This window comes from Dasypus novemcinctus, chromosome 2 (genome assembly GCF_030445035.2).
Source record: "Dasypus novemcinctus isolate mDasNov1 chromosome 2, mDasNov1.1.hap2, whole genome shotgun sequence".
NCBI lineage: Eukaryota > Metazoa > Chordata > Mammalia > Cingulata > Dasypodidae > Dasypus > Dasypus novemcinctus.
In genome coordinates, this window is record NC_080674.1 from 78,176,892 (window position 1) to 78,199,500 (window position 22,609).

The 22,609-nt window shown below is 44.2% G+C and overlaps 1 protein-coding gene across 2 annotated transcripts in view; it reads left to right on the forward strand.

Moving 5' to 3' along the window:
* The first annotated feature begins 21,288 nt into the window (after nt 1–21,288).
* The window catches only part of PDE8B (phosphodiesterase 8B), a 347,153-nt gene continuing 345,832 nt past the window's right edge, over nt 21,289–22,609 (forward strand). For both annotated transcript variants that reach the window (XM_058275154.1, XM_058275158.1), the window contains exon 1: nt 21,289–21,562. In XM_058275154.1, the coding sequence (XP_058131137.1) occupies nt 21,527–21,562 (36 nt within the window). In that variant the 5' untranslated portion in view covers nt 21,289–21,526. The remainder of the gene's footprint in view (nt 21,563–22,609) is intronic.

The window sequence follows — 22,609 nt, forward strand, 5'->3', positions numbered from 1 at the left end:
TTCTCTCTTTTTCCCTCATCAGTAGGGAAGACATATGCCATGACGGCCAAGAAGCAGGCACCATCTCTCCTGCTCCATTAGGGGATGGTGGAATGACTAGTAGCACATGAGACTTGAATTTACTCACTTGATGGTTTATTCATTAGATAACACATAAAAATGTTCCCATAGTAGGAGGGAGTTGGAGAATCTGAGGATGGAAGTAAGAAAACGCCTGCTGTGACTCTGAAATGTGCTTGTCCCCTGTGTTGGTAACATCTGTGTTTTAACCTGTCCATCATTCCTTCTCTTGGGGAAACTTCTCCTCAACTCTGTATGGCCCAGGTAGAACTCTCAATCAAATGTACTGTCCTCCACCTCAGGGGAAAGTATGTAATCCAGCTGGCCAATCAGCCAATCCATTCCCCTGGCCCTAGTGATTGGTTCAGGCATGGGCAAGCCAGGCTAGCCTTGAAATGCAGGAGAGTGCCATTTACAATGCTAGCCCCAAGTTAGCCAAAACTGGGTAAAGGTCTGCAGTCTCACTGGCTTTAGCCCACATAGGTTGTGAAGGATCAGCCCCCTCTGGTCTCTTAATTGGTATACATTCAGAGACTCTCTGCTGACAATTGTTTTGGAGATCTGGGTCTACACAGTGGTACTGTGGCTTACCCCAGTTAAGTTACATTTTACTTCCTGGGACAGAAGCACATAATGGGTCATTGTTGTGCCAGAAGTGATTTGAAGAGGGAAAACAGGCATGTTCCCTACTTCTCTAGACATCCTGTTAAGAGCAAAAGGGCTCTGGGTATATATTGGCAATTTTTCTTCCAGGCAGATTGTACCAATTTATACTCCCACACTAGAAATATGAAAGAGTCTTTTCCTCCCTACCATCACCAATCAAGTATTCAACTAAAGAACAACAGTCATTTTGATAGATAAGTTATATTATTATTTCATTGCTATTTCTTTGATTTCTAAAGAATTAGAGTCTTTTTCCTAGTCATAGTCCATTCTTCTTTTATGAATTACTTCTTTGGGTGTTTTTACAATTTTCTATTGGTACATACATCTTTCTCATATTACTTTGTAGGAGTTCTTTGTGTATTAAGGCTCTCATAAGTGTATCTTCCCGAGATGTTGCAAATTTCTTTGGTTTGTCATTCTCTTTGATGTTGACCACGGACTTTTTCAACATAATTGAAGTTTAATTTATGTACAGTAAAATATGCCAATTTTAAGTAAAAATTTCAATGAGTTTTAATAAATGTATACACCTATACAACCACAATCAAGGTATGAAACATTTATGTCACCTCCCAAAATTCCCCTGTGCTACTTTATTTGGGTCTAATTTTCATCACCATAGTTTTTCCTATTCTAAAGCTTTGCATAAATAGAATTTAGTATATACTTTTTAATGCCTGACTTCTTTCACCCAGCACATGTTTTTGAGATTCATCCATGCTGTTGTATCAGTAGATTACTTCTTTTTATTGCTGTGTAGTATTCCTTTATCTGACTATAGTATTATAGAACGGTATTATAGTATTTTGTCTATTCACCTTTTGATAACAAGGATTTCTTCCCTTCCCTTCCCTTCTTCTTCCTTCCCTTTCTTTTCCTTTTCCTTCCTCTTCCTTTCCTTTCCTTTCTCTTCCAGTTTTGGGTTATATGAGTAAAGTTGCTATGGAGATATGAATGCAGATATTTTTGTGGGCATATGTTGCCATTTCTCTTAGGTAAGTATCTAGAAGTGGTATTGCTAGGTCATACAGTAAGTGCATGCTTAATTTTATTAGACATTGGCAAACACTTCAAAGAAATTGTATCATTTTATACACCCCTCACATTGAGGAAAGTTCCAGTTTTTCCAAATCTTCAACATTTGATATTGTAGTCTTTTAAAATTTAGACATTCTAGTGGGTATGTTTTTGTATCTCGTTATAGTTTTAATTTACATTTTCCTGATGATTAAGGTTGTTGAACATCTTGTATATGCTTATTGGATATTTGTTTTTTGTTTATTGTTTTTTTTTAAAAAAGATTTATTTATTTATTTCTCTCCCCTTCCTACCCACCTCAGTTGTCTGTTCTCTGCGTCTGTTTGCTGCATCTTCTCTGTCCGCTTCTGTTGTTGTCAGCGGCACAGGAATCTGTGTTTCTTTTTGTTGCGTCATCTTGCTGTGTCAGTTTTCTGTGTGTGCGGCACCATTCCTTAGCAGGCTGCACTTTCTTTTGCGCTGGGCAGCTCTTGCGCGTGGGGCTTCCCTATGCGGGGACACCCCTACGTGGCAGGGCACTCCTTGCGCGCATCAGCACTGCACATGGGCCAGCTCCACACGGGTCAAGGAGGCCCAGGGTTTGAACCGTGGACCTCCCATGTGGTAGACGGATGCCCTAACCACTGGGCCAAGGCCGCCGCCCTTATTGGTTATTTGTATATCTTCTTTTGTTAAGTATACTTTCAAATATTTTGTTCATTTTTATTCAATTATTTGTCTCCTTATTATTGTTATGTGGATGTCATAATCATTTATGTAAAAATTCTAAGGAGTCTACCAAAAAAAAAAAAAGCAAACTCTCCTGGAACTAATAAGTGAATCTAGTAAGGTCAAGGGTACAAGGCCAATACACAAGAATCAACTATGTTTCTATATACCAGTAACAAATAATTAGAAATTAGCATTTTAAGGTTATCATTTATAATATCATCAAAAAAACCTAAAATATATGTAATATATTTACCTAAAATATATGTAAGACCTGTATACTTAAAACTACAAAACATTCCTGAGTAAATTTAAAGATATATATAATTGTTAATAGATTAGAAAATCCAATATTGATAAGATGTCAAGTTCCTCAACTCATCTATAGATTCAATATGATCTCAGTAAAAATCCTGGCAGGCTATTTTGTGGAAATGGACTAGCTGACTAATTTTATATTGAAGTACAAAGCACCTAGAATTGCTGAAAATTTTTGAAAAAGAAATGCAAAATTGGAGAGAAGACTCACACTATTTGATATCAAGACTTACAGTAAACAAGACAAAGTTGTATTAGAAACCTATTCATTTAAATTTTCTTGCATTTTGATAGTTTTATTTTTACATTAAAATGTTTAATATTGTATTCTGGGGGAAAATGTTAGCCAATTATCCCAACTCCATATATTGATATTCTATCTTTTCCCCTTAATTTAAAATGCCATGTTTATCAAATATTAAATTCTTATTGACACTTGAGTCTGTTTCTGAGATTTTACTCTGTTTTCCAAACATGGAAACAGCTGAATACTCTTATTAGTGCTAAGATTTTTTCTGTTCTGTACCATGTAAATGCTGACATATTAATTTCTAGACTTCTCTTTCTCACACACACACTCTCTCTCTTCCCTAATGATATGTTCTCCCAGCCAACTATCTTTCTCTGCCAAATCATCTTGATATTATCTTTGGGTTTAGTGAGAATAGTCTTGATTTTAATATCCAAGTCTTATTTACTTTTGGCAAGATTAATGCAGAAACAGCAGTATTAAAGCAAGTAGGAAGCTAGCATATTACTATCCAATAATTCAGTAGCCCTGGTTCTATCCATGAGTAGAGAGAAAATGAGTCACTTTTTCAAACCACAGAGATCTAATTTGTAAATTGCCTTTCCCAGAGTACCAGTCTGTAGGTGGCCCCAAAGAATTATTAACTATTCACAATAGTTCTTGGTAGTAATTGACTTATTTGCACAAAGAATTGTTTCCCATATTTGGCTGAACGGACCCAAGACTAAATATACTTGACTTCAAATAAAGAAGATGGGTTAAAAGGGAGCATTAATCTTACTCATGGGAAAGTGATATTTAAATAATTTCTGTCTTACTTTTCAAAGTAGCCATTTGCCATTAATTTTACCCCTATGGTAGTGTTGTGTAAATAAACACCAAGATAAAAAACAAATAAAGTGCCTTCTGAACTCAATTTCTCAGTAGGAATGAGGGTCAGAAATAAAGTGATGGGGCCCCTAGGGAAACATAACCACTTAGGAGGAGAGGGAGCTGGAGAGATGGCTTGCATAGCAACCTCTTCTCTCAGAGTTATGTCCCTCTCTACATTTCTTTTGTCTTTTGGAAGATTTTTTTGGTTCAGTCTATTTAAGGTTAGAATTCTTATATAGGGTGTTTATATACCTCAGTTTAAATCATGGACAAGGACACTTGGTAAAGGCTGACATACTTTATAAATTTGAGGGGCTATTACTATGCTTCTGAAGGTATAAGGAATACTGAGGGGAAAGGTGGTTATCTAGTGAAAATTGATTGTACTAGGACTTTAAAAAATATTTGTTTCCTCCCTAATAATCACTCTTAAAAGCTTGGTACAAATTTTTTCCAGGCACAGCTCATAAAACAAAAACTCGCACTTACAAGGATATAATATGAGTTTCTTTTCCCTCTTTGGGTCTAGCTCAAGGACTGGGTGAGCAGCTGTTTCGCAAAAGCTCATCACTCTCTTATCCCCTCTTCGTGGTCTCTGCCCAATTGGCCAGCAAATTAATCACGCTTAATGACATCCTTTTAGTTAGGAATAATAAACTAAGGTCTCATTAAAAATATGTTTAGAAGTTTATGGTGTGTGGATTCACATTTTAAGAATTCCATACTCTTTGTAAGCAGATCTTCCTCACCACTTGCGGTTTTTCCCATTGACCAGTTAAATGTGGCCTTGTGGTCCGTGGCCTTGTTGTCTTCTTCTTTGCACTCTGGTGTCATCTGTTAAGGACACCGAAGGCCATCCTCTAATCTTACTTTCTAGTAAATAAATGGTCTACATGGCCAGGATGAAACCCTAAATAGCTCAATGCCATGCAATCAGGTGGCAAGAGTCCTTGGTCAGAGGAGAGAGAGGATAGCTCATGGGTTGACTTGGTTGACAGTGTTAAAATAATTGGCATGGCATGCTTCCTACCTCTGTAAGGTATGGCATTTTCAAGTTCAGTTGGCGCTGTGGGACTAAATCCCAGCTTTTTTTTTTACAAACTAGCTCGGTGGGCAATGGTAAGTTATGGAGCTTTTGTGTCTTGGGTCCCTTTTGTTCATAATGGGGATATTATAAAAACTATACATAACAATAAATATACTTGTGCTTTATAAAGTTCAAAGCACTGTGAATGGTTTTAAGGTGCCAAACAGACAGGACATGGTAATAGAAGGTTCTGAATGACCAGCTGTGGTGTTTGGATGCCAGGTACTTAGTTTGGGGAGAGGAAGTAAGAAGGGTGATAGGGAAACCATCTTCCTGCACTTCACAATTCTCCCTGGGTCAGTCCTGGCACAGTTCTTGAAGAACAGTGTTTCCTCATGAGATTCTATGGTAAAGAAAAAAAGGAAAAAACGTTCCGTGGGTACATAAATGCATCTTATAAAATAGGCTTCCCTGAATTCAGGCCACAGAGCTGTCCTCAGCGGCCATAATGGGACAAGGAATGAGAAGTGCTTAACATCTAGCTGTTACTAAATCCTGTCCCACTTAGTGCACCCGGAGAGGAAAGCCACCAAATGCCGTTTCAGCCCGTTATTGATCCTATCTCCTTCTTCTTGAGTGTGAGCAGAGTTAGGAATCTAGTTCTAAAAATAACATTATAATCTGTGGCTAGAATAATACCTATCTAAAGCCAGATTAAAGAGGGATGTGTGGGCATGTGTGGTCTGGGGTAAGAGCAAGAACACTACCTTGTTTGTATATACAACAGATTCTTTCCTGTTTTATCTTTTCTCTCCAGGAAGCAGATGCAACTCGGGAGAGCGGAGGGAAGGGAAGCAGCCCTGCTGAACCCCTGATCGGGGCACTGTGTGCAGAACCTTCCAAGGGTGAATTTGTGCAATGCTGTTGAGCCTCTGAGGTCAGGAACTTTATCGCAGGGAGAAGTTAAGTAACATGAGATCAAAGCGAAACAGACAGGAACTAATAGAACTGTGCTCTAAGCTTACCTAGTGGAGATACTGCTGCTAACTACTTCCCTCACTCATCAGACCAGAGATGAAGGAATTTGGGGGATCCCCATCTGGGTGTACCCAGCACCCAAACAGTCCCCTGCACGGTGATTTCAGAGAAAAGATTTATCATCTGAGAGTCTGACTCTCGGCATGTGAATTGGGAAGAGATTCCACAACTTCCTAAGATCCAGTGAAAAGAGTCAAGTGTCAAGATGTAAAGCCAGGTAATGGCAGAGACTAAACGCAGTTCTAGCATTACTAGTTATTGGTTTATTCATAAGTGTTCCACTGCTTGTCACACTCCTCAGCATGCTTTGAAGTCAGATGTCCTTTGATGATAAAGTTGTGTTAGATTTTACACCAGACCATGCCTCCTTTTGGGTTTGGGGAACAGGGGTGCTTAACGCTTCAAGTTAAGAGGAATAGCTGGATTTACAAGGAGAGAAATTGGAAGGGGGGAGGATGCTTGCCCTACGAAATCACTTAACCAATTATTTCTTTTACGTATTTATATCCCCAGGTGTGTTTAGAGTATGAATTCATACCCCCAAGGCTGATCCGCACACCACTTTTCAGCGGCACACCTAAATTGAGGGAGTAGTGGAGACCACTCAACAAGCAATAGGGCATGCAGCTTTCCCCTCCTCTGTTCTCCTTCCTCTTCTCCTAGAAAAGAAGGATGTCTGTTGAAGGGACAAGCTGGCTGCCCCTGAGTGGGAGAAACAGACTGGGGGAAGCTGAGGGGATAAGTGCAAGCATTTGTGATATCTGCTAGGAATCTGGCTATAGCCCCGGAAACACCCAGCATGGGGAGTGAGGCCCACTCTCAGGAGCTGTGCGCCCAGGGAATCTCAAGGGAGAAAGAAACATGGTTCGCAGAGCACCAGAGCTCCCACCACTTTCCAACACCCAAGGGGGTAAATTGAGCTGCATATTTGATGACGAGGAAGTGAAGTGGAATGTGAGAATCCTTGTTACTGACGTCAAGCGGGCCTTTCATTTTATTTATACCCATGACACTGTGACGCAGGATCTAATTTTCCATTGTATTTTCCCCCCTTCAGTTAGGAACAAAGTGATGACAAGTGAATTTGTGACTGAGCCTGGAAAAAGCTATTTTGTGTTTGAAGCCTGGGGCCTTACAGAGTTCTGTGTCTACCTCTATCTGCCTACCTGCCTGCACTGCCCTGGAACTGCTGAACTGGCCATCCAACAGGGCATAGAAATGACACACCTGCAGGGCATGGCTGCCTGAGAAGACGCAGCGTGACAACCCCAGCTGCCCACTCCTCACTCGCGACAGGCTGTTCCTTCTCAGCTAGGGAGCTGGAGGGAAACCAGGGAGTCGGGGAGGCTGCCCGGCAGCCTTGGCTCCCAGCCCCAGCTGCTGTCTGGGCATGAAACTGGGCTCTGGCACCAAGAGCATGGTTCCAGCCACCTCAGCCAGCATTGCCTGTGCAGGGACCAGTCCCCACTCGTGCGCTGGTGGGGTCCCGCTCTTTCTGTGCTCAGAGGCTGGGCAGGATTTGGGAGCAGAGATGAATCTGGAGTGACTTGCAGGAGCAATTAGAGGATGCTGGGGCAAGGGAGGGTTATGTCCCCGTGTTCAGAAACAGCCTTTTGGGGATGTGCCTAGGGTAGGGGAAAGAGTGGCACAGATGTCCTGCAAGTGGACAGGGCAGACTTTGTCCCAGCTGCTTGCTCTGCTCCTGCCCGACCAGGGGCCTCAGCCCTCCTCTAGCTGCCTTCTTCGTTACCTCCAGACGTGTGTCCCTAAAATGCCTCCCTATTCCCACCCTGCACTTCAAGCTCTGCCTGGATCCCCACAGACCTGCCACTGTTTCAGAAGGGTGTCCTATAGTCAGCTTTTCAACAACGTTTTTCAGGCTCTGACCCCAGAGAAATCTCAACTTCCTTGTACTCTGTTGAGAAGAAGTTTGTTATTCAGGATTCTGATTCAGAGATCTGATAAGAGAGGCCTGAGGCTTTCCGCCTTAGTAAATCCACGAGTCCAAGCATTTAAAAACCAAGAAACACAAGGAGGCCACGCCCTGTGGCACCAGGTCAGCATCCGTCATCTGAAATCTTCCAGAGTATTTAGAATTAGGTGTCAGTGAATCATCATGGTATTTACCTTGGATGTCTTGTTTGTTTTCCTTTTTTAAAACAAAGGTTTCCAGTAGCACCAACAAATCAAATCTGTTTTATTGAACCTGTTGTAGTTCGTGACACTGGATTCGGTTTTCCTTCTACCACCGTGTCACCTTTCTCTATTAACTTAGGTAAAAACGGTGCCGAGTAAACTGCTGCCTAGAAATGGAGTGTGGGAAGCCAGAGGAAAGGCCGTCAAATCTTTCCTGGTATCTCACCCTAATTGGCCCACAGGTGTAGGAGTCACTTGGGGGGGGGCCTGTCTGCATGTGAAACAGCTGGGGGTGAGGCCCTTAGGGCTCCATCTGCAACAGCCCGCACTGGACCCGTTTCTGAAAGTCTGCGTTTGTTCAGTAAGTCTGTCTCAAACGCTTCCCACGGGCAAGCATATCAAGTTCTTCCTACAAGGTGCTGGGGTGGAGGTGGGGTCAAGGAGAAGGAGGTATAAAGGAGCTCCAGTTCCACAAAGGAGCTTTATAACCTAGCGGAGGAGTCTTTCCAAAAATTGCAGAAGTAACACAAGGTTGCAGGAAACAAAAGTTTGGAGGTGAGGGTATACTGAGAGTGAGCTCTGCATATATCAGGGCAAACTCTAGGTTCCATATGGAACGCTGGTGTCACTGAGAAATCCCTTTCCAAAGGCTCATTGGAGAGTTGTTTGGAACAAGTGCATGATTTATAGTCAGATGGTCCAGGGTTCAGATACTGGCTTCCTAGCACTGTGATCTAGGTTACTAAAAATCTCTATGTCTCAGTTTTGGCATCTGTAAAATGGAGATACTGAGCCTGTCAGATAGGTTATGGTGGGGATGAAATGAGATTAGAAAGATAAAGCATGTCCTTGGGGTCCAGCACGTAGAGGCTCCCTCACTTTCCCATTCGTGTTGAGGGACTGGAGAGCTGGCCACAGAGAGCTGCTGCTAAGTCTCAGCATAGTCAGGTGGCTCCACTTACCTGAGTTTTCATTCTTGAGAGAGACTGGGAAGGTTGAGAATCTGAATGCCAAATATGTAATGAACAGGTATGACTGTGCTGAGTTAAGATGTAGGACGGAGAGTCAGGTGAGCCCCATGATTCAGGGAGGCAGTGTGGGGAGAAGGAGCTCTTTACATCAGCAGGTGTTGGAAGAAACAAACCGAGGTCCACGGTAATGTGGTTGGCTCCTGATCCTCACTGTGTTCTCCAAGGCGGAGCTGGGGCTGGAAACTACCTTTGTCAGGACTGTTTCTGCCTTAAGAGGTTCGTTTTAGCCTAATTTTGCTGCGGGGGGAGGGGACAGCATTGAGGTAGAGTGCACAATATGTAGTATTCTTTACATGTGGCCAGAATCCCCAGGACAGGGCCCCGTCCCCTTCTTCCATTCCCCACCCCCAGTCATGGGCCCCAGCTACCAGCTACCCATGCTCCTGGGTATTGTTTGGGTGTTCCTGTCACTGTGGAAGACTCAGCTAGGATAAGCACCAAGTGACACTGTTGTCAAGATGGGTCTCTCAGGGCTGTCCTGTTGTCCATCAGTAAAAAAAAAATCTGTGTATTAAAATTAGGAATAGAGTATGGATTAGAGTGGACTTACTGATATTCTACTATGGAACTATTGTGATTAGTAATGGAAGAAATTGTAGCATTGATGTGGAGAAAGTGGCCATGGTAGTTGCTAAGGGTAGGGAGAGGGAAGAAGAGATGTGATGTGGAGGCATTTTCAGGAATTGGAGTTGTCATGGGTGGTATTGCAGGGACAGATGCTGGACATTGTATGTCCTGCCATGGCCCACTGGGTGGAATGGGGGAGAATGTAAACTACAATGTAAACCACTATCCATGTGGTACAGCAGTGCTCCAAAATGTATTCACCAAATGCAATGAATGTCCCACGATAATGAAAGAGGTTGTTGATGTGGGAGGAGTGGGGTGAGGGGTTTATGGGGACCTCTTTTATTTTTTGAGTGTAACAATTAAAAAAAAAACAGGAAAAAAAAGAAAAAAATTATTTTTTTGTGGAATTTGAAATCCAAACGTCTTACCTATCTAACCAAGCCGAGGTGGAAAGTAAGGCATAATATCATACTATATACACATTATGCCTTAAAGAGAAGAACGAATCATCTGGTTAGCAGAGACAGTGAGGCATCTGTGCCAGCTTCAGAGTGGCTTGCAGGTGCAACCTCTTGCTTATGAGAAGCTGGAATGGTCAAAATCTACTGCGGATCTAACAATCTCATATAACCCATTGTCTTGTTCTCCTCCTTCACTAAATGTACTCAAGCTACTGATAAACAAATGAATTGCCCAAATCCCCTGATTTTTCCACCCTCCACTTATGTTTATGTGGTTTCCCAACAATGAAAAGGAAAGGAAGCCAGGGACAAAGGGGGTCATGGGTGATTTGTGCTCTGAACTGCAAATAAATGAGACTTGGCTATCTTTCATGCTATGCCAAAGGGCTGGAGACAGAAATCTATACAGTGAGCTCAAGAAGTACTCTAGGGTTTCAGAGCCAGATTGGCTCATGAGTAGGCTATGTCTAAGAAAAGCTAACCAATAAATAAGCACTTATTGACTACCTACTATGTGCCAGGCACTGTGTTAGGCTCCAGGTAAACATGGTCCCTTCCTTCATGGGACTCAGTCTGGTTGAGAAAATAAACTTTAAGCAAATAAATACACAAACATTTATATAATTGGCAGATGATGATAAATGGATGGCTATTATGAGAGAAAATAACAGCAGGGGAGTAATTGGGGAAGTGGGGTCAAGGTGGGTCTGAAGAGGTGACATTTAAACAAAGCCTAGACCTGGGCTTCTCAAAATTCAACGTCCATCAGAACTACCTAGGGAAGTGGACTTGGCCCAATGGATAGGGTGTCTGCCTATCACATGAGAGGTCCGCAGTTCAACCCCTGGGCCTCCTTGACCCGTGTGGAGCTGGCCCATGTGCAGTGCTGATGCGCACAAGGAGTGCTCTGCCACGCAGGGGTGTCTCCTGTGTAGGGGAGCCCCACGTGCAAGGAGTGCACCCCATAAGGAGAGCCACCCAGCGTGAAAGAAAGTGCAACCTGCCCAGGAATGGCGCCACACACATGGAGAGATGACACAACAAGATGATGCAACAAAAAGAAACACAGATTCCTGGTGCCACTGATAAGGATAGAAGCAGTCACAGAAGAACACACAACTAATGGACACAGAGAGCAGACAACTGTGGCGGGTGGGGGGATGGGGAGAGAAATAAATAAAAAAATTTTTTAAATCTTACAAAAAAAAAAAGAACTACCTGTAGGGTTGGCTAAAGCACAGGCTGCTGGGTCCCACCCCCAGAGTAGGTCTGTGGAGGGCCCTGAGGATTTGCATTTCTAACAACTTCCTGGGTGATGCATGTACAAACACCTTGAACTAGAGATTTTGGTGGAATCAGGCAATGGAAAGGTCAGTGTGTCTGGAGGGCAGTGCATTCATGGACCAGATGGTGTTGGAGATGAGCCTGATCTTCATCCCTGTTCTGAAACTCTAACAGAGTCACTTTCCATTGTAGCATGTCTAAGAACAGTTCCATTGATCCTAGTGGATGTCCTACTTCAAAATGCCAATAATAAATCCATGCTGTCCCTGCAGGGATACTGTGAGGATGGAAAGTGATAAGGTATGCAAAGGGATGTGCTCACGGTAACCTCTGATTCCATTCTAGTTTTCTTTCCTTCTTCCATTCCCTGACTTGACATGTGGCCTGTCTCAAGTTCTCTAGTTTGACTAAGAGGATATGTCCCTGAATTGGTGCCGAGGTTCTATCCTATGGCTACGAGCAAAAGAGTTGATGTGGAGGGGGTCCCTGATACCAAACCTGTTAAGTGGAAGGCTATAGATAAGAAATTTGGATACCACTTCTGAAGAGTAGTTTGTGTGTGTGTGTGTGCGTGTTTCTCTACCATACCCAATTCATACAGGATTTTTAACCAGAGGAAGCATGGGTTAGGTTTTTGGAGGCCAAATGCAGAATTGGCATTAACCCAATTCAATTAGCCCTCCCTTATCAAGCACTCGCTCAGGGGCTGGGTGCCAAGTGCTAGGGCGTTGGGAAGACAGAAATGGGCAAGCCTAGGTGCCTGGTCTTAAACTCACAGTCTCACTGGGGAGATGGACACAAAATAACTGTAGAACCACAAAATGAAAGATGCAACAGAAGGCTGTATGAAAGGCAATAAAAAGTCAGGAAAGAGAGAGCAGTTCTGTCGGGGAGGTCAGGAAGGCTACAGAGAGAAAAGTGATATCTCAGCCAAGCCTAGAAAAGAAAAGTCAAGAGAATGAGCAGAACTGAAGAATAAATGAACAAATCTCCTTTAAGAACGTTTTTGTTATTGTTTTAAGCTCTGACCCAAATCATAGTTATGAGCTTCTAGAAGATACATGGCCACATGGTGTTGAATTTGATTTAAAATCTTGCATAAACTGTTATATATAGAAACACATATGGAAACAATCTGAAAATATTTCTCCTCAAATATAGTGCCATTTCCTTTTATGAATTTGCTATTTCTGGATAAATATGTGAAGTATGGTTAGGTCTTCTGAGATGCAGAAGAAATTACATCACCATCCCAAGTGGAAATAATTTTGGTTAATTCAGTCATTCATTCATTTAGTCAGTTGACAAACATTTCATTAGAAATTCCAAATTTTGAAGCACAGCAACAGGTCCCTCAAGGGCTACAAAGATGTGTAAGACATTGTTCCTGCCCTCAGGAATCATCAAAGATTAGAAGTGAGAAAAAACACCTGAACATAAATAATTCTAACACAGATGGTGCTGAAAATTATGAATGACTACAAACAAAATGCTACAAGAATCTAGAAGAAAAGGAGCTAATTTTCTGACTGAGAAAATCATAGAAAGCTCAAGAATTTATGGAGGAGAAACCATTTGCACTAGACCTTATAGGGTAAGAAAGGATTGGCTGTGTAAGAAATTGGGGTGGGGGGACATAATCCAGGCAGGGGAACCAAAGGGGTGGGAGACGGAGGACGCTTTGTCCTGCTGAGGAGTATGACTGAGGAAGAAGGGCCCAGATAGGTAGATTTCAGCCTCTCGGCACAGTGTGACCTTGACTCCACTGGCTGTGACTTCTCAGAATTTGAAATGCCAAGCATTTGTCACTTGGTTCCTTTTTGCTTGTTTCAGTTGGCATCTCAGGCCAGACTTTTGTCTTGGTATGATTTTTTCCAATCCATAGGACAAGGTAAAAAAAAACAAAATCAGTCTAGGTATGTCATGAAATCACAATGCATCTCCCAATAGCCATAGAGGTCACAGATTCAAAATAGGCCCCTTTCTTTAAGAATTTATGAATCTACATCTGGAGGTTGAAAGAGGTGAGTTTTGTATCAGGTGTCTTCAGGAAATAAATGAAGACTTATTTACAGAGATGTGGGCAGGGTCAAGGGAAACCATTGAGGGATGGTGCAGTTTTGCTGGGCTGGTGAGACCCAGGAAGCAGTTACCATCCCCAGGCCTGACCAGACAAGGGAGACATTGGAACTGGGAAGGAGCTGTGGATTTCTGGAGGAACCTAGCCACTGCCTACGCTCCCATTTCTGTGTTGGTACCTCCAGTTGGCTGTACCAGACTTGGCTGACCCCAGCTGACCAGAAACCATAGGGCAAGGGGCCCACTGATGCAAGCCCTACAGGTCAGCCTTCAAGTATACAAGTTGTGGGGGAGAAAGGATGAGAGCCCATTGGAGGGACAAATAGAGACCATCCAACACAATTTCCAGGTTCCTTTTTAGCTTAAATATTATTATATTCCAAAATAGCCCAAATTACAGTAAACCTTCACTTAACAAAAATGTTTCACTCATGTTCTTGTGAGAAATTTACAAAAATATAAGGAACACAGTGGATCAACCGGATGGATGGATGAGTGGATGGATGGGTGGATGGATGGACGGAGAAGGAGTTTCTGGTTGAGATAGTTCACTAATTATTAACTCAAGTAGATTGCAAGTTTGGTGACTAGGCCAGGTTTGTTCAACTTTGCCTGGAGTTTAGCAGACCACTAATAAACATTTGTCTGAATAACCTGATAAATGAAAACCCAAGAGCTCCAAGTGACATAAAATGTGTATTCGAGAGTCTTAGAACAGGAGAACCCAATGTTAGGGTGTGGGAGCTAACATTCTTGGATCGAGTATAAGCAGGTGATGACAGTGTTTGCTTTTTTGCTTCTAATAACTTTTAGACTAAACCTTCTAGCAGCTCCAAAGGGGAACAAAGGCCATTTGATGGGGGAAGAGATCAAAGACAGTTCTTCCCTCAATCTTCCCCAGCTATTCAAAAGGGCAGCATTATAATCCCTGCACCTTACCTCAATTCATTCATTCATTTGTTTGTTCGTTCATTCAGGGAACATTTCTTGAGTGTTTATTTTGTATCTGGGAGTCCAAAAACAAGAGAGATACAGCTTTGGCCCTTGAATAGCTTAGTCTGATAGGAATTACAGACAAGGCCTTAGGAAATGCTGGATGGGGGAACGCAGGCCACAGTGGGAGCAACAGGAGAACACCTAGCCCTGAAGTTCTCAGTAGGTCAACTGGTCACTTTCCTTCTGGCACCTTCCTTCAATAAATAAGTAAATATACGGCTTGTAGTGTAAATTCCTGGCTGAGGTAACGCTTTACTCAGATTCAGTCACATCAAAGTGCTGAAAGCTGATCAGTGAATACGTGTGGGGGTAGGCTGCTGCCTCCCACTTTTTGGTAGAGGATAGGAGGCACAAGGTGGGCCTCTGGGTAGAGTAAGGAGGGAGTTGGTCCAGGAAGGGAGGCTGGGAGCCCTGTAGACAAACTTCACTTACTGCAGACTTTTTCAGAGGGTCGTTACTATTTACCTACAACTCTTTGCAAACAAATGAAAACTATGCAGGGAGGTTTATGTGCTTGTTTTTTATTTTCGTTAATTTTTGTGGGTTTTTTTGTAGGTACCAGGGATTGAACCTGGGACCTTGTACAAGGGAAGCAGGCACCCAGTGCCTGGGCTCTACCTCCTCCCCTATTGTTTTTTAACCCCAAACAACTGAACACGAGGTAGGAGAGCTGGGAAAGGTGGTTGTGGTGTGATCCATAATAACAGTGCTCCCCCAGATTCATGAACGTGATTGGGCAATTTTGTTACAAATTACTTCAGGCCCCTGGTTTTGTTAGTCAGGACATGCTATGTTTAACTTGAGAACTATGGCCCGTGGTGGGAGAGAAAGAAAACAAGTCGGGGAAATGGAGCAGAAGAAAAGAAAAGGAATAGTGTGTTGGCCAAATTCTGATGGGCAAGGATTTCCTAATTTATCCAAAATGCCTTCTTTAAAAAGAAAAATGCATACTAGGGCTGCCAGAATTTATGAAAATGTGTTTTAATTCTTAAGTAAATTCCAGAAGCAATTTAATTAATTAATTTTTACTCCCCCCACCCTCATCGTTCTTATCATTGCTTAAAGGAGAGAAAAACCCTTCCAGCTCTGGAAAGTGTTGCCAAGTTGAGTGTGTGGAAGGGTGGGGATGGGGGGGTAGGTGGGTGGGTGTATGTGTTATTGATAAGAAAATTACTACTTTCAGAGAGTAACTTGCAGCTTTTAAGGTTGTTAGCGCATCAGTGATGTTTCTTTACTATTAGTTCACTTAGTCTCTGGGCTGCAAGAAGTCAGATTGGGACCAACCTCTGGCCTGAGGGTGGATTATTTTACCTTTGAGCCATCTCCTTAAATCTCCTTTATCTCATCCTCTCCCTCTGTTCTTCCCCTTGAAATTCAGTGGTCTTTGAGGCTTGAGCCTTAGTTCTCGTGCACAGAGCTTCACCTCCTACCTGTCATGTGATGCTGTCGAGATTTAGCTCAAACCCAAACATTTACTCCTCACCTGCAGACCTACCATACCTACCCCAGCCCCTTGTTTTCCTCCTGTCTCACTGGCCCCAGCTCCTCAGTCTCTTTGTGCGATGTTTGACCTCCAAGAGTGAGTTGGCAGTCCCAGAATGTGCTTCCCTGCCTCTTCTCTCTGATTAAACCTCCTGCCCTTGGGTGACCCCATCTAGCCCCGTGGCTTTCCACAGCATCTACTGGTTGATGACTTCTGAGTTTATGGCTACAGCCCTGATCTTTCTGTTGAGCTCCAGTCACATAGATCCAACTGCCTACTTGACATTCCACTGGGATGTCTAATGGAGAGTCACACTTAGCAAGGTCAGAGTGGCTCTCTCAATTTCCCACCCATTCTTTTCCTGCTCCTCCCTGGCTCTGCCCCATCTCAGTAAATGGCTCCACCTTCCCACCAAACTGGTTGGCCAAAAACCTAGGATTGCTTTGTTTTTTCCTCTCTTTTTCTACTCCACTCCCCTTATCCAATCTGTCCTAAGCCCATCAGTCTCACACTCAAGTATATGAATCGAAAATTTGACCATTTCTATCAGTTCCCACTTTTTCATGTAGTAACCACCATCTCCCTAACTACTCTACCAGCTGCTGCCCTTAATACCCTAGAACTGATTCTCCATCCAGTGGCTAGAATGATCTCTTTAAAAAGTAAGTCATATCATAAATGTTTTCCGCTTAAAACCTTCCAAAGGGTTTCTCCTGCATTCCAGCTGGTGTGGCCTCCTTTCTGTTCTTTGAATTTACTAAACTTGTTCTGCCTTAAAAATTTTGCCTTTGCTATTCCCTGCCCCCCCGCCGGGGATCCTACACCTTTATATCCCTAGCTCCTTCAGATAATTCATGTCTCAGTTCAAATATCCCCTCCCAGTGAAGATTTCTCCAACCTCCCATATCAAAGTGGCCTCCCCTCAGCCTCTTTCTATTGTGTTAATTTGTTTTATCTTAATAACATAATAAAATTTTCTTTTTCTTTTTTCTTGTTGTCTCTTTTCCTGCCACTGGAATGTCAGCTCCGTAAACGTATGGATTCAGCTTATTTACAATGGTATCCTTAGCACCTAAAATAATACCTGGCACATAGTAGGTGCTCAAAAATATGCATGGAGGGAATGGATGAATGTAGAATTGAACAAACTTATCTCTCTGAGAAATACCTTTCTAACGAATTAAAATAGAAGCCGGGTGTAAGTATCAATGATGAGTGGGAGGGGATAGGTTCTCAAACACACTAAAGAAATGTGGGGCAGCCATTTGATGCTGTGACCTCTCCTCACATACAAGTATGCAAGGCCGTCGTCATTCACGCTCATGACCTCCTGCTGATAATCATGAGAGAGTTTTTATTGTTCTTTAGATAACCCTGAATTTTCCAGCTCACCCTCAATCTTTGCAAATGTGTAACTCCAGGCCACAGGGCTAATCCCCATCCGTGTGATGCTTGCAGGTTTACTATGAATTTTCTCTCCTCATTCTCTTTGACCTGAGTCATCCTGGAGGCAGGGATCTGGGCTGAGGACTGTCCTGTCTAGAATGCTATAGGAGCTGTATTTTGTTTCCTTAGAATAGCTCTAGTTGACTCAGTCTGAGGTTTCAATATGTGTAGGGGAACAAAGGCTAGGGTCCTGAAAAGGGTTCAGAGCTGGCACCAAGAAGCCTCTCGAAGTCTGTTCTTCTGTAGGAATGGCGACGATGGGATAGCACTGTACCAACTGGAGGAAGTACAACACACACAGGGGAGGTTTAATGTACATGATGATCATGGAAGGGAAACTCTGGACTCAATTTCTCCAGAAAATGTCGATCTTAATGGCACTGGTCTTTCACCTGATGGCAATCATGTAAGCATCAGCTTATCAGGTTATCAACATCTCCAATTTTGGAAGAAGAACAACGGTTGATGGGTACAAAGGAACTTAAATAGTGCCCCCCATTTGTTATAACCTCACTAGTGAAACTGGAATCTTGTTATCCTTAGTTAACTCTTAGCAGCTGGAAGCTGCTTTTCCAGCCCTGAGTGTTGGAGCTTCTTTGTTTCCCATGAGAAAACGACTTTCTTCTTTCCCCATGTCTCTGGTTGTTAAGTTATAGGCCTGAGACAGTTGGATTGCATTGCACATCTGGGGTTACCAGACAGCCAACCAGCCAACAACAACCAGAAGCCACTTTATTCCCCCTTACATTCTCTTCCACCCAAACAGCTGGTCACCCAGGGCCGTAGGCAAAGCTGAGAAATGGATGAGATTGTTTTTGCTGCTCATTTCCTTTCACTGCAGCAATGCCTGTTCTCCTTCCTCAGTGAGAAGAGTGATAAGCTGCCCTTCGAGGAAAAAAGAGAGTGTCTGATACTCTTATGAAGGTTTTAGAGACACAGAGAGTTACTGCAAACAGAAATATTTGGGGTTTTAAACTTCAGAACAGAGCAGTGTTGAACCAATTAGAAAAAAACACTTTGAAGAAATTTCCAGCCCTGTCAAACCTAGGTGGGATAGACATTTGGACACAAGCAGAAGGTGAAGTGGTGTCTTTGGCACCTCTGAATTCGATCATGCTGTGCAGCTGCCTGCTTATCTAACCTGGTCCGGGGGAAGATGACAGGGGCCCAAACAGGCTGTTTCACTCCTGGCAATATGAGTCCAAAGGGAGGGACAGTAGCCAATGACATTCTAATGGAGGTGGTAGCTGGTTGATATGGAGAACTAAGAAGAAGGAGGAAAGCCAGATGGTTGTGTTTTGGGGAGTTTTTAGTAGCACTAAACACTAGGAATTAGGTTTGGTAGGGAGATAATGCTTTCTGGTTCAGAAGCTTACATTGTGAGATAGTGTTGGGACTCACACATGGAGATGTCCAGAGGTAACGGAAAGTATGAGAGCAGAACTTCATATGCTGTTTAGGACCTTCTCAACCCCTACTCCTAGCTAGACTGGGAACTCTGTGTCTTTGGTTTCTTTTCCTTTTCCTTTCCTTTCTTCTTTATTTTCTTCCCTTTTATTCTTCCTTTCTTTTTTCATTCCCTTCTCTTCAGTTCCCTTTTTCTACCTCTTCCTTCTGTCCCTTCCATTTTCTTTTCCTTTCTTCTTCCATTCCATTCCCTTCCCTTGTCTTCCCCTCTTTTCCTTTTCCTTTTCCCTTCCCTTCCTTTTAAAGTCATATACCACCCCTAGTCCCTTTAAGGAGCATGCCAGGTAATGCATATCCAGCAGGTTTAGAGTTGGGCTCTATTTTGCTATATCATAACAGGGATGGAGCAGAAAACTTAAAACATTAGGCATCCAAAGCACTTAAGACATTATCTCAAAGACTCTGGCTAATAGTTTTAAGACATGGTCTGTTTTTATGCAATATTTTGGGAACAAAAGACAACTGGCTGGTTGCCACAGGCATGTTCTGTGCACAGACACTCTCCTAGTACTTCTTGAGCTGCTCTTCTGGAAAGTTCACACACTTACAGGAGTGAATTAGAAAAGGTATTCATTAAATTTGGTGCCTTTAGTCTTTCTCATTCTCTCACTTTTTTTCCCCCTTTATCATATTTTTCTTTTATTTACTTTCCTATCTGAAAATATTTTGTATTTTTTACTCAAGTCAATTTACCCTTAACCTGAGTTTTCCAAACTGTTCTTTCACCTCCTGGATAATTTTTGCCCCAAACTTTCTTATAGTTCTTCTGTTGCTCTACTGCCTATCAAATCTCACCCCAAACTTGATCTTTCTACCTTCTGATATCTTTGCTATTCTGCTTTCCCTTGTCCCTACAGGGTGTAAGAAGTCCATGAGTATGAAATAATGATAGATTATTCTAATTTAAGTGCCTTGGCCCATTTACTTAATCTCTTTTTGCCTCACTTTTCCGTCTGTGGAAGAAGAGAGTGTATTAGGTTTTTTTGTTTGTTTTTCCTTACAAGAGCACACACTCATGTGGGGCAGGAGTGTGGGCATGTCTTTACCATGTGGGTCCTCTGTTTTAGGATCTCATCAGAAAGCTGCAATGCAGGTGGCAGCTGGGGCTGCAGTCTCAATTCAAGGCTTGACTAGGGAAGAATCCACTTTCAATCTCTCATGGTTGTTGGCAGGGCATGGTTTCTTTCAGCTTGCTGAACTGAGATCCTCAATTCCTTACTGGTTGTGGCCACATGGGCCTTCCCAACATGACCGCTTGTCATCTTTGCTATATTCTTTCTGTAAAAAGCAAGTCACAGGTTCCACTCACACTCAAATGGAGGGAATTTCACCAGGGCATGAACACTAGGAGATGGGGAGAACTGAGGGCCATCTTAGAGTCTGTCTGCCACAGGGCAGTACGCTTTTGTGGGAAAAATACGTCGAGCCCTTTAGAAAAGATAATAAAGGCTCTAGTAATACCACACTCACGCCTCACTGTTGGCCTTAACAGAATATAGGTAACAATAAAATAATGTTTCTCTTTGTCTCTCTCCATGTCCCGCATACTAGGTTTTACTTCTAAAAGTGACTTGTTTTCCTTTCCAGCCATTAGAAGTCTCATTAGAAGGACAACAGGAAAAGCTTACTGTCCTTGTTCTTGGTTTTGGCTGCCCTGACTCAGCCCGTGGGCAGCTGGGAAGGGAAAAGCCTTTGCAAATGCTTTCTAGATCTTTGTTAGAAATCCCTCTGCCCTGGAGGACCCCGTATGGTCCTAATTACAAGATAACAGGCTTATTTCAGCTGAGGCATTTAATTAGGTACAACTTATTACTTTTTGAAAGCTTCTGAAAGCTTCACAGGACCCACTCGGACCTTTGAGTCCAGCTCCCTGAACAGGGGTGGAGGGAACTTAAGACGGGTAGCTCCCCCCCCCCCCCGTTCCCCCACCCCCCCCGTTGGCTTGGTCCACGTTAGACTCTGCACATTTCCAATTGAGGGATACCCAACCCCAAACCCACAGACAATAGTGTTGTTTACGTGTTCATTTGAATTCAAAAACCCTCCTTTATTATGAGGAAGAACGATCTGTACTATAATGTCTGCCTTGCACTTAAAAATCATCAAAGAAAATAAGATCAAGTGACATATTAAAGTGACGTATGGGCAAATAATATATATAGAAATTTTAAAAGGTGAATTAAAGGAAGCAGGCAAATCTGATCCTTCAGCGTTTTCTTCGGAGCTGAGGAGCGAGGAGAGCGAAAGGTGGGCACAATGAGGAGGATGCCCAGGGCCTGAGTCCCAAGAAAGGCGCCAGGCTCGGTAGCGCCAGCGAGACTCAACTTCCCTTGTGCCCGGAGCGGAGGAACCCGCTGGGCGCTAAGCCGGCGCAAAGTCGGGGCTCCCGGTCCCGCGAGGGGCGCTAGGACCCAGGCACCCGCCGGCCTCACGGACGTGTCTGGAGAGTGTAGGCGCCAAGAGGCTCCCGCTGGCGGCCAGAGTCCCTCAGAGCTACCGGGACTTTCACGTGGGCGCGAAGCTCGGGGCGTGGGGTGCACCCGCCCTAGTGCGCTCTGCGCGGGCTGCAGCGCGGGACTGCCCGCTGCCAGCATGGATCGGCAGCGCCGCCGGCAGAGTGCCCGCCAGGTGAGCCCCCGCGCGGGTCGGTGCGTGCCGCGGGCACAGCGCCCTGCACCGTGCCAGGGCCGCCCCCTCGCACCTGGCACCGGGCGCACAGCGCGGTCCCCGAGGGCCGCAGCGCGCGGGGCCCTTCCAGACTTCCAGCTGCCAGGCGGGTTTCTTTCTTTTCTTGCCCCCACCCCCACCCGTGCCCATCTTCCAATCTCTGCGTGCCCGGCTCCCTTCTTCCTTCTCGGGCAGAAAGCACCTAGGGTATCTGGTGTAATCGTCCAGTTTGCAATTCCGAATAATAATAACCGCTCTCGGAACGGCCGCCCTTCGCGTTCGCATGGCGCTCGGCGGCGTCTGCTGCGTTTTCTCTTGCAGTAGCTCGAGCTGTTTCTCCGTCGGGCCAGCTGGACTGACTCCTGTTGCTCCCCGCTTTTCCCACGCTTCGGTCCGCAGCAGTCTCTGCGCGTCCACGGTGCCCCTGCTTTCTTCCGTTTGCTTCCTGTGGCTGCATAGCTGCCGCCCTTCCCGGGAAGTGAACCACCGCCAGCCCAGCTGGTGTGGGTGCGGGTTTAGGGGTGAATGGGGTGGGGTGGGGTGTCGAGTCGCAGGAAGCCCAGGTACCCTCGCTCCAGCCATCGGGACTCCTCCATCCGCGGGACCCACTTGCGCCGCCTCATCACTTCCCGGGGCGGCGTTTGCTGGACAGATAGAGTGTGAGGATTAAACCACCCGCCTCATTCCCCGTGGGAAGAGATGCGAGGAGGCGGTGGGAGGCGAGCAGGGGTGAATGTGGGCGATGGAACGCGGCTGCCAAGGGGGCTCTCGCCATAGGTCGCAGGAAGTGCCTATGGGAAAGGTCTACAGTGCAGGCAGGACGCCTGGACCAAAGGGGTAAGGGCAAAGTTGCACAGTTGGCCCGCTGCTCCGAACGTGGGGGCATGGGGCATGCCTCTAAGGCGTCTGAGTGTCACTTGAAATGTACTTAGTTGCCAGGACCAAGTAGATGTGGTCCCCAGCACTGTTGCCGGTCTGAGGCTTGGAACAGTCTTTATAAATACTTGG